General features: G+C 42.6%; 1 protein-coding gene across 11 annotated transcripts in view; it reads right to left on the reverse strand.

Annotated features, from left to right (window-relative positions):
• Positions 1-11291, reverse strand: part of CELF4 (CUGBP, Elav-like family member 4) — a 690804-nt gene extending 679513 nt beyond the window's left edge. For 10 of the 11 annotated variants that reach the window (XM_010561114.1, XM_010561115.1, XM_010561121.1 and 7 more), the window contains exon 1: positions 10860-11291. In XM_010561114.1, the coding sequence (XP_010559416.1) occupies positions 10860-11139 (280 nt within the window). In that variant the 5' untranslated portion in view covers positions 11140-11291. The remainder of the gene's footprint in view (positions 1-10859) is intronic. The other variant, XM_010561123.1, reaches the window with a different exon arrangement.
• Positions 11292-12547: the final 1256 nt, after the last annotated feature.

A 12547-nucleotide genomic window follows, 5' to 3' on the forward strand; every position in this document is an offset into this window, starting at 1 on the left:
ATTAGAGCCCAGGCGTCCTCACTGCCCGCCCTCACCCACCAGATAATGCCCTTCCTCTGAATGAAGCTGCAGGCACAGGCAGCAATTTAAAAGGGGCAGCTCGGAGGTGTATTACCCACTAGCAAATAACCCAGAAGGAATGGCAGTGCTTGCTTTTCTTTTTATTTATTTCTTTGTTTAATTTGGTGTTAACTTTTACTAACCCAATAGTAGAATGTAAAACCCAGCACCACTCTATCATCACCCTTATCTCCTGCAAGATCTTTATGTGCATTTCATTCCAGTGTTTCTATGGGTTAGCTTGCTTTTTTTCCCCTTTCTCTGTCAATGACTAAACTTGGAGTTAAATCATTTGTAAGATACTCTTTTCTTTGGTATCAAAATTGGCTGGATCCAGACTCTTGCAAATAAAAATGCAGCAATGGTAAGCTTTTAAAGACTTTGCCAAAGGATTTTTGTTGGTTGTCTTGCCCATTCCTCACTTCCACTCCTACTTTTCTCATTTATTGCCAGTATCTTGAATGAGAATTTCTTTTTCTTAAAAGAAAAAAAAAAATAATCCATAATCCAAAAAAAAAGGATAGGAAGAAGGAAAACAAAGAAAAAAAATGACCAGACTCCCTCCACATGCACAAAACAGAACAAAACCCGCAGAACAGCATAACTGAATAACAATATATCTTTATAAAAGAGGGTGAAAAATTGCATCCTCATCCATGTATTATTGAAGATGGAATACGATCAAATAAATCGCTTTTAAAAGCAATTAAATGCTCACAAAAGAAAAACACTTGCCCTGTAAACTGAGAGAAGGCATAATGAAATGCAAACCATCTCGAAACTACCATACGGAAACTGGAATGAGACACTTCAAGCTGAATCGTATAGTGGAAGGAGTGAACTAGCATACCTAGATAAGGCAGCCTATTGCTGAAGAGGGAGTAGTTAGGAAATTCAGAAGCAAGCAGGTCTGTGTATTTGGATTTAGATGAGTAACAACCTTAAGGCAGTCACGTTACGTATTATCGGTCATTCCTGCTTCAACAAGCGGTATCTTGCAGAACTGCCCGTAACTTAGGGCCCAATCCAAACACTGCTGCAGGCAAGGTAGAGTTTTCCTGAAGACTTCAGCAGGCTTTGGAGCAGGTCTGTAGCTGCTCTGCAAAGTCCTTTCCTGTCAATTATAGATTATGCGTATCGTAGAATATATGTTACTTCCACCCTCTTTTTCCCCCTATTTCTTGAATGCTGCTAAAGGTGTGAAAAAATAAAATAAATCAAGCACTTCCCTTGCACTGCTGTGTTGAAAAAGAGCTCTCTGGGATTAAGCCTGTTCTGACAGGGGCTGAACTGGTTGACCAAAACGGTCCTGGCTGCTCTGAGTTTCTCAGGTCCTGGGCTTCTCTACAGCTGCCAGGCAAAGACCCGATCCTAGAGAAAGAGGTATTCCGTTCCTGTCTGGGTCGGGTGAAATAATGGGCCAGAACAGACCCCTGCCTGCAAGAGGCAAGAAAACTGAGTTTTCTCTGGGTTAGCTTTCAAAGAGGTGCAAGCCAGTTCAATCTACTCAGCAAAGGTATCTCCCTCTCTCCCCCCCCTCCTCCTGCACCATTTCAAAGAAGTGCATCTTTACCTTATTATATTATTAGAATCAATCAATATTATTAATATTACATGTGGGCAATTCTGTAAATTCTTCGTAGTTCTCCTCCCTGCCTGTTAACAACAGGTACATTATACAGTCTCTGGTTAGATTGGTCAACCAGGCTATCGATAGTCTTAATAAGCAATATCTATATTGTGACCTTTGCTCACAGAACTGAATCTCTCCTATAGGGCTGTCAGATTCCTTAAAGAAGTATTGATAAGCTCATTACTGTATTGCTACATATAATTTTAGGTGTGATTTTCACTCACCCTCAAGCATCTAGTAACCGAATACTTTTTTTTTTCCCTCCTAAAGCATTGGCCCTTTTACAATTGATCAAATAGTGAATTAGAGCATTATAGGGAGGAAACATAATCAGGGGATTTCTACAAGCACACTGTGATATATCTTTTGATCTTCTGACAACCTTCATCCCTCTGGATCCTAGGAAAGAAGCACTGTTTTATAGGGATATTATTAGGCTGATGCTGCTTTATACATCTACCTGCAAGAAGCTACCGAATCCGACAAAGATATTTGTGTACATTTGCAGTGAGTGATGCATATGATGTGATGCGAATCTATCCTTAGGGACTGAAAAGGAGAGGAACTATGTGCAAATGTAAGTCTGCCCTTTCGATACATGCGTGCATACACAGTCTCTGTGTATTATATACACAGGCATTTGAATTAGAAACAGGCCAAATATGCAGTCAGATCTCATCAGACCAACTCTATCTGCAAAGCTCCATTTTTATTCTGTTTGAAGAAGCTTCATGTCCAGAGTTATCTGCCCCAGCGCACCGGGAAGTCAGCCGGGCTGCCTCTAAAATATTTTGGAGACTCAGACACAATGTACAAATAAACCAGAGATGGATTAATTAACTGTGACTGTATCATTAAATTAGTATAATGAACAAACAGCTATGTATCCTATTAAACTCTGCATATAATTCCAGGAATAGCCTGTTAAGTCACCTGCCACTTTCACGCAAGACTATGATCTCTGTACTGTCTTTTCGAAAGGAATTATCTGGAAACTTATATCAGCCTGTCTGTACTGAATGCATGTTTTCATTAATATGCACATATAATAAATGGTTGCATGTGTGTGATATACAAACATGGCAGGCACACTTTTATCTCTCTGCATATGCACTTCTCACAGAAAAGTTCATTCTCAGCTGCACCTTTCATGCAAACTCTGTGGTTTTATGTTTTCCAGATTTATATAAGGGAATTACAGACCTCAGCCATATAAAGGGGAAAGAATAGCCTGCATTACAAACTGTGTCTGCACTGCATCTTGGTCTCTCAAACCATAAGTAACTTTGTGGCAGCAAAATACTTTGAGACACCTAACAGTGAAGGTCCCGGTCACCCGCAACGATATATCCCTGGAGGCATCAACGTTGCCAACAAAGCCATCTATGAAATAGTTAATGTTAAACAATGATTGTTCATGTTCAACAAAGGAAGGAGAAATAAACAGATAAGGGTGAGGTAGATCGAAATCTGCATGCCTCATTGGCTGAACTGTCGGATATTTCTAATGCATCTGAAGGGTTTGTTACTAAGAACCTGTTAAGTATCTCTAAACCTTTGATCTGTAGCCAGTCTTAACAAAGGTGACAATTAATTAAAGGAGAGTGCATTGCAATAAAGTTACATCGTGGTCAGTTTATATATACTGTCCAAAGCTGGTTCACAGAAGTCACTGTCAATTAAAGTCTTCTTGGAGTCCAGTTCATTATCAATTTTCCCCCCTTGCCTTGATCAATATTTTTGGCTGCTTCTGCTTGACAAACTTAACACAATGTCTATATCTATATGTCTTGCCATTCATTTACATGGAATAGATGGCCGTATATGATTTATTTTTAGCTACGACGTATGGTCAGGCACTTTATTTGAGAGGTTTAGAGCTCTCATCCATCTTTATTTTAAGGAGCAACAATAATAAGCCCTCTCTTCCTTCGAGGGGATGTCAGTTGGATATAATGAATGCACATTAAAAGCTGCATTCACCTGTGTGCGCATTCAGGCTGTGGCTCACGGTGACAAAAGCAAACAAATACAATATCTGTGGTGACATCCTGACTCCAACCCACACCAAGCGATGCAGCACAGACAAAGTGATTCAATAGATCCTGCGATCCCCAAAATGCAACGATGCATCTGGAGGAGATACAGAGAGAGAGAGGCCCCTATAATATATACCCCAGCTCAGTCAGGGAAGCGACGGTGGAAGAAAAGCCATAACTTTAACTCGCCATGGTTATTATTTTTCCCTTTTTCCGCTGCAGATTTTAATACATAAGGGTCAGTCCGCCATGACAAACCCCGGCAACAGTCATACGGGCATCGGTGGAGCAGTTAAGTGAGTGAGACATGTGGCAGAGGTCAGGCTTTTGTCAGTTCCTCAGCTTTGTTTTAGTTTTAGTTTCACTTACAGAAGGAAAGCTAAGTTAAGGGACAAGCCAGTAAGCGCAGAAGCCGGTAGCATTAACTCCAAGTGTTGTGGTTTGCTATGTAAATCCACAATCCAGAATTTGAAAGGGAATGTGAAACACTGAATAAGTGCAAGCCTGTGCCAGGATTTCCAAACATGAACCCACCAACGCGATGGCAAAAATCTCACTGACTTCTGCCCAGCAAGCAGGCAACAGGCCTTCGCTCCCTAAGTAAAGATGATGCTGGGATATATGAAACACCAGCCTAGTTGTTAAGGACGGGATTCAACTTAGCTCGCTTAACACCTCACCTGCTCAGTGCAAACTCTTACGGGGCAGAAACCAGACAGCACTTGATGGACAGGTCACGTTGAGCTCTGCAGCATCCTGCTTTTATGGAATATTATTTTAAGGCTATAACCAACACCTACCTGAGTCTTTGGGCATCTGATGCTTTCTCTCTGTTTTAAATGCAGGTAAGCGGCCCAACAGCCTACATCATCTCCCCCACTTTTTTTCCCTTGGAACCATTACTGCCTGTCGCATAAACCCGCCTCGGTTCACACTTGATTGACGGGAGGGACGGTAACAGCTCCTTTAGTGTCGTTATGGTCTGTCGGGTCAGTGCGGCTTGTATGCATGCGCACAGGGTATGCATGATAAAAAACACCCTGACGTCTTGCTGAAAAATGTGGCTGCATATTTCCAGCTCTTAAGGCTAGGGGAGGCCCTCCTCGATCATCCAGCCCCTTCTGTCCCTTGCTCTTGACCACCGAGCACAGAAAGTCCTCTGCCCGCCCTCCTTGACAGGTACAATCCACTTTTCGGTTGAGCACAAGACACTTTCTGCAATCTCACTCACTCTTTACCCAGGCAAAATTTCCAGATACTCTCTGACAACTTCCTTCAAAAGACTATTCCATCAGCTGCCTGGCTTTTATTATACTATGCAATTTGAATCCTCTGCTAAAGAAAGCCCTGTCTGTGGCACTGGCCACTGGCCGATGCAGGATACAGGACCAGATGAACCACGCTTTTCATCCAAGGTGACAAGGATCCTCAATTTTTCCCCCTACTTGAGTGCTGATGTTCCCAATCTCTTCTGGCTGAACACAGGAAAAAAAATAAAATGAAACAAAAAAGCCCTGTCCCCTGTTTCTGTTGTTATACTTCAGAGAGTAATAAGTTCCTGATTCACCCTTTAATTAAAACCTTGGTTTGGCCAAGTAAATACTATGAAATTTTGTTGTTGTCGCTAATTTTTTTTGTTAAAGAAAAAAGGAAGTACCTTTTTTCCCTTCCCTAAAAAGCCCAAAGGCACTGGTATATGTAGATATTGAGGGACAAAGACAGCAATAATCCATAAATATGAAGGAGATCTAAGTCTAACCTGGGGAAAGGTAAGAGCAGAAACAAAAGCTCTAGAAACACAAACTTTAATTTCTTTCTTTCCTCCGCATTATGTAACTTTAAAACAAATCCATTCTTGTAAGGATGATTAGTTGATATGGTAGTGGGGCTAGCTGAAGAACAGCTTTCAGTGCAAAACTTAACAGCCAAGCGAGAGATCCCAGAAAATTGGAGTTTGTATTGGAAATGCTGACACAACCGTAACAACAGCATCATAACTGGCTGCAGCTGCTTTTATAAACCAGAATCCATGTCCAGACCCCTGAAAAAAAGAGTTAACATATAGCCTTCTAATTTATGAAGCAATCTGGGCTATCTGTTTGACATTATCAAAACACATACATGCTCATCTGTACAGGAGATTATAATGTACAGGGGGTTGCTTTTTTCCTCTCTCTTCCATCAAGCTATCCAATTGCATTTTGATTGTTTTAAGGGGTTGTTCTTTAGACCTAAGGCATAAAGCCTCCTCTGTTTTATTCCAGTTTATTTGTGCATTTACCTCCCTAAAACTTGTTTGGTTTACTACCATACTAAATGCTGTATGTGTTGCTTTCAGCCAGGCAAGCCTTATGTTTCAATTATGGAGGAGTTTATTCAGCACCTGTATTGCGTTGTGCTTCTTTTCAACTAAATTTCCATTTCCCAAAGGCTATATGCATGAATGTGTATACATCTCTTTTTTCTGTATGTATACACACACACAAATCTATACATTTATACATATATACAAATAAATCATCTTAACTGAATGCTCATTTTCATTGCACCTTTGAATTTCTCAGATATCCGAAGCCTTCATAAACATCCTTAGACTTAACAAGGTTTTAATTTTTCTATCATCTATCTTTGTAATCAAACAGAACAGAATATAATGAATGGAAGCCTTGTTTACCTACCCCCGAGGTGTCTTAAATTTCAAAATTATCTCTACTTTTGAGAAGGTAAAGCAGCAAAAGAACTGAACTATTCTTTTCATACTGTATTTTTCTAGCTGCATTGAATGCTTATCGAGTGAGGTTCGGGTCAGGTAGGAACACCAACCTAACCACAGGACTGCAATGGTGGATTTCAAGGAGGTTTTGGGGGCTTTTTCGCCCCCCCCCCCCCCCCCCCAAAATAAGGGCTGAAAGAATGTTGTAGCTCTCAGGTCTATGGAAGACTCTTGCTTTCCCACTGCACGCTATCTCCACTCTTTAAGTGCACTCACCCGCGTGTATTTCAGTAAATCTCAGTTAAGTGTGGAATGCTGATTTCTTCTGACTTCTTAAATAGAATATTATGGAGACCTGTGTGTTTTAAATTAAAACACATTCCAGGCCTTGGGTACAAGCAAGCTTCGACAGAAAAGGCTGTTTAAACCTATGGGGACAGTCCTATATTTAGATTACATTAATTCATAAATATTATACTAAATACCACTTAAATTGGCCTTAAATGACTTCAAAGATAATGCATTATAATATGGCTGTCCTGAGAGCACTAACCTTTATGTCTCCCAGTAACTCAGCCTTTAAGCATACTCCACTGCTAGATAAGAAGGGGGGAAGTTATGAATGAATGGCTTGCTAAATTGTTCAAGTGTGATTAGTTAACTCTGTGCGTGTGTGTGTGTGTGTGTGTGTATGTGTGTGAGCGCATGGGTGGGTCGGCTCAGCCCCCGTAGATTTCGACCCGTGGATCTCAGCACACAGCCTCTTCCCAGCCCTAGAGCAAAGTACCACAGCAGGAGCCTGTTCCTGCCCCGTGTGGAGAGAAGCGAGGACGGGGGAAATATGCAGCAGCTACGCTCGTGCCATGAAAGCTTGTTTTCTTGGGGATCTGGCAAGCCTTTCCCGCCTTCCCTCACACGATGCTTCCCCCGTACCCTTTTCTCTCTTTGCGTGTCTGCAAGAGAATTGTGCTCCCCTGTCTCTTCCCTGGTATCTGGCCTGGTATCAGCCAGGGCTGCTGCTGAGAGAACCTGGGACTTCACTCTCCTTTTGTGATAGTTTTTTGGGGAGAGGGGCATAGTCCTGTACTTTATCTTCAGGTTCTTAATTTTCTATTTCCTCCTGCTATATAGGAGCACCACAATAGGATCTCTTCATAATATTTTCAAGAATACATATCCTGTGCTCTCATTTCAATGAATTTACACCTGAAATTACTCTGGTTGCTACGTTTTTACTTTAAGCTAATTCCTCTCCCTTCCCTCCTCCCAACACAAACCCACCTTCTCCCCCTCCACACCCAAGGTTTGCTCTCTGTACACTTAAATAAACTACAGCCCACTATTAACCCTTCAGGGTATACTACAGCCACAGGCTTATCCCCTGGATTAGGAATGAAATCAACTGAGAGTGATGGATCAATTAATGTATAAGCATTATGCATCACTTATGGAAAGCATCTTGGGGTTTCATATTGCCAACCTACCCCTGAGAGCCAACTTGGGCTATCTTTACGCAATTCTTCACCTATGCCTGCAAAGCAAAGCCAAAATAAGGAGATCTGAGTGAATACTATGCTTCACATGACTGCATTTAGGGAAGGGAAAAGAAAAAAATAAATTAAAAATGAAAGAAAATTAAATAAAATAATGAAAAAAAAAGCCAAACACAATTCTCATCCTTCAAAGCCCTATCATGCTTTTTGACTTAATAGTAATTAATCACTACTGGCAAGAAAGTAATTTTTTTCCAGGTAGCCAGAGGCACATTTTTATCAGGATTAGCTAATAAATCAGCGGCATCGCTAGAAAGGAGTTCAAACTCTTCTCGGATGTACTAAATAAAACCGATCACTGAAACGCTGGCAACTCGGTGTCTATTGAAGCTTCACTCAAACCCTAACCTGTGAAATAACAATCATCATCATCATTTTTCCTTCCAAAGTCCAAAACTTCTAGGAGGTTAAAAATGACTGTTTCTTTCAAGATGAACTCATGCAATTTGGTTTGATGAGGTGACAAGATTTCCCACCTGGCTTTTTTCCTAGGTTGCAGCTTTAGAACAGAAATGAAATGAAGGGAAATGAAGTTAGTATCTTGCTTAATTCAGGAATATGTGTTAAACACATCCAAGCAAGATAAATGATCCCTCTCTCTCCCTGCCTCCCTCCCCCCCTTCTGGAGTTTGTCTCTGTGAATACAGGCATACAGTAAAAGCAAAACTGAACTGAAAGAGGAAGAATTCACATCTACGAAATAGAAATTAAAGTTAACGCATAGATTGATTAGTTACAGGTTTAAGAAGGAACATAACAAAAGAATAAAATCTCATCAACAAATGAAAATAACCTCCCACCACCACAAAAATCCTTTATTAAGGTGTTAGCTCAAAGATTTCCTCTACACTATGTTGAGTGATTCTCTTCAGTGTAGCTTTTACTGTTGTTATTTTTATTTTACAGAAACCTTAGATAATTTTTGCAAACACACGCGTGCACACATGAGCTCAGTGGCTACTCTCACTATGCCTCATCTATCAGACAAAACCTCCCAGGACCTTTCTTTCCCTGTGCTTCTTACTATTATTTTTATTGTTATTATTAATAATTATTATAGTATGGATGCCATGTTTAAATGATGCCCAACAGACCTTGATGTGGTTTCTAGGAAGCTAGTCTGAAAAGAAAGCAAGGTTCGAAAGGGCTACACTGATCATTGTAAATACGAGAAGGGTGTTTGGAGCGACTGGCAAGAAAGGAAGAAATATCCTATAACTTGGACTGAGTCCCCGGTCCCTGAGCCCTGAACATTTTCTCTAGCCTGTGCAAAACTGGTACTTTGCACTGTCAGGGTATATTTTCATTCGCATTTCCTGAGGGTGGAAGAGAGGAGGGGAGTGAGTGGGAAGGGGGAAGAAATGCCTGCTAAACATGCCGTTAAGTTCAAGATTTACAACTCGCCAAGGCATCTGGAAAGCCAGTAATGCCATTACCAGTGACTCTCCCTGCCAGGAGTCCACCAAGCTGGAGTAGACACTGCTACTGAACCTCTCCTGTAACAGATGCAACTTCCACTCCCCCCATGGCCCCCTGCAAGACCCTTTCTCCTCCTGCACCAAATCTGGAGTCACACCCCAATCACTTCTGATCTAATCTTTTTCTTTTTTTTTTTTTTTAATAACTACATATCTAATGAAATAAACACACACAAACACATATATACAGAACCTGAGTTAATAAAGTGGCTTCCTTCGCTCCTGGGTCTCTCCTGCTCCAAAGTGGGGCTACCATGCAAATTATCTTCAACTTCCTCCCTGCAAGTCCTACTTTCCTACCCGAGGATCCGAGCATCTCTCCCCCACTACACACACCCTCCCCCACCCCCAAAACGTAGCATCATCTAATCTGAAATGCACCTCCGGAGAGCCTAAGCTAAGCAGGGAAAGGAGCGGGCAGAGATGGAGCGAGCGAGGCGTCGCATGGGGAGTACATCTCCACTGCCTTTAAAGAAAACCTAAAAAGTTCCTGGGATGGACTTTGGGCACATTAAAGTACTGCTTGGAATATGCCTGCTCAGAGACTTCTCCCCTCTGGAACTAAACTGCCACCCGTCCCTCCTGGCTCACCCTCTCGAACACACACACATACAGAGACAGACACATCGTGATTTCGTACCCCCACCCCCCCCCACCCCGCTTGAGGTAGGCTTTTTTATTGTTGTTTATATCCCTGTTCCCACGCTGAACAAAACCAAAATGAAATACACCCACCCCCCCTGGAGAAACTCACTCTCCTCCGCCTCTGGCTTCGGAGTGGACTACAAATAATAACTGTAACAGCAGTAAAAATAATAATAAAAAAATAAAATAAAAAAAAAGAAAGAAAGGAAAAGAAAAGGCGCCGTGCCAGATACACAACAGTTGTAAAATAGGGGCTTCCCAGCTCCGCGCAAACACACGGACAGACACACACACACACACACACCCCGGGTGGAAAATGTGCGGCTCCCAAAGATAAATAAAGAAATCCTCTTCCTCGTTTTCAGCACCACCGGCGTGCGGACAGCTGCCTGCCAGCCCCGCCGCCCGCCCCGCCGCCCGCCTGGGCGCCCCGGCTTTCGCAAGTGGCTGCATCTCCCCCCCCCCCCCCAAAAAAAAGGGGGGGAAAGAAATAAAAATACTACTAAAAAAACCAGACGGAGCTGACTCCTTTGCCTGCCTCTTTCTCTTCTCTCTCCAGGAGGGTCTATTATTTCTTTCCCTGCCCCCCCAGCCTGCCGCCTCTGCCCCCGAGCCAAGCAAAGATGAAATAAAATGAAATGAAATCGAAAGGAAAGAGAGAAAGAGAGACCCAGAGAGGGAGAGGGAGCCTGCCTTCCTCTCCCGATCTCTCCCGGGAAAGTTCAGGAGGTAACTCACCTTTGTGCATGCCAGTGAACCTGTCCTTCAGCACCGTCAGTTCATAGATCTTCCCGAACTCCTCGAAGAGCGGTTTGAGGTCTTTCTCGTCCAGGTTACGGGGGATCTGCCCAATAAAGAGCTTAATGGCATCGTGGTCCTTCATTGGGATGGTGGATGGGTTTCCGGGACTATGGTTTAATCCGTTCATATGCCCGTTGGTGCTGGGGTTGCTGTGATTGCTACTCAGGCTGGTATTGTCTGGTTGTCCGTTTGCTAACGTGGCCATCTTTATATACATAGAGAAAATCTTCTTTCCTTTTTTTCCCCCTCTTCTTTTCTCTCTCCCTCCCTCTCTCCCTCTCTCTCTCTCCCTCTCTCTCGCTCTCTCGCTCCCTCTCCCTCTTTCACACACACACACACACACACTCACACACACACACACTCCTCCCTCTCCGTCTCTCTCTCTCTCTGGGTCTGATCTGATTTTTTTTTTACATTGAAGATCTGTGTCCTTTCCGTTTAAACAGGCTGGATCGGTTCAAATTCCCAGCCAGACTAGGGGGTGGGGTGTGAGTGCGGGGATGTGTGTGTGTGCGGGGAAGGGAGGCTGGGGGTGGGGGATTGCTTTTGCCTCTACTCTGGCTAAACCCCCTCCTCCCATCCAACCACCCCCCTGTCTGTCTGCCCGGGAGAAGCTTAATGGTATCTTCCAACACAGCCCCTGGCTATAAATAGCACTAGGCGCATGGCTCTTTGAGAGACAGTCAATTTCTATTGTGCCAAGTGAGCAAAGGGGAACGGTTGCGTTTTTAGGACCAATGATGATGATTTTTTTTTTCTTCCTTTTCCTTTGCAAGCCCTCCGATCAATCGCTGTCGTTATAATTTCAGTGATCATCGGGAAATCTGCCTTTTTGTTTGAGAGGGGGAAAAAAAACAATCCCAAGGTGTTCTGACTTCTTCCTATTATGATGATGTCTCTTATTTATTATTTACTCTTATTATGATTTCGCAATTGATAATAAAAGCAGTTCAGATACGGACGAATCCTCGGGCTCAGAGGTTGCTTTTGCTGTTGTTGTTGTGGTTGTGATGTTACAGGCTCTCTTTACTATATCTGTTCTTGTTGCATCTAAAAAAAAATGCATGCTCTTTAAGCTCTTTTTTTTAATTATGCTGCTGATGATGACATCAAACTAGGAAAGGCGCAAGCTGTGTTATTGTAGCTCTTTGGAGGGAGACGAAAAATACCGAGATGACTATTGTTAATTTTCATGCTGCCGATATTTATTTTATGTACAATCAGTGCGGGCGTTATCTCCTATACTAGCTGCGTGTGGTGTGTGTGTGTGTGTGTCTGCGTGTGTGTGTGCGTATTGGAAAGGGATTGATTAGATAAGATTTTCTTGCCTGACTTTCAAGCCATCAGGATATTCTGTCTCTCTCTGATGGAAACATAAATCGTATTTTGTAGTCATCAGGGATCGGGAGTTGCTTGTCCGAACAATGCTCTCTAGACAAAGTGTACTGTATGGTGGAAATGAAATCAGCTCTCCTTTCATAGCATCTGGGGGTGGGGAGGGCAGGGAGCCTCGGATTAAGGACACAACTCCCCCTTGTCCCCCAAATAACGATAACAGTAATCCGGACAGTAACAAAACAAGGCTCTGCGTGTGCTCAGAGCAATTTTTTTTTCTCTTTTTTTTT

The sequence above is a fragment of the Haliaeetus leucocephalus genome, unplaced genomic scaffold (assembly GCF_000737465.1).
Source record: "Haliaeetus leucocephalus isolate CR32 unplaced genomic scaffold, Haliaeetus_leucocephalus-4.0 Scaffold142, whole genome shotgun sequence".
Taxonomy (NCBI): Eukaryota; Metazoa; Chordata; class Aves; order Accipitriformes; family Accipitridae; genus Haliaeetus; species Haliaeetus leucocephalus.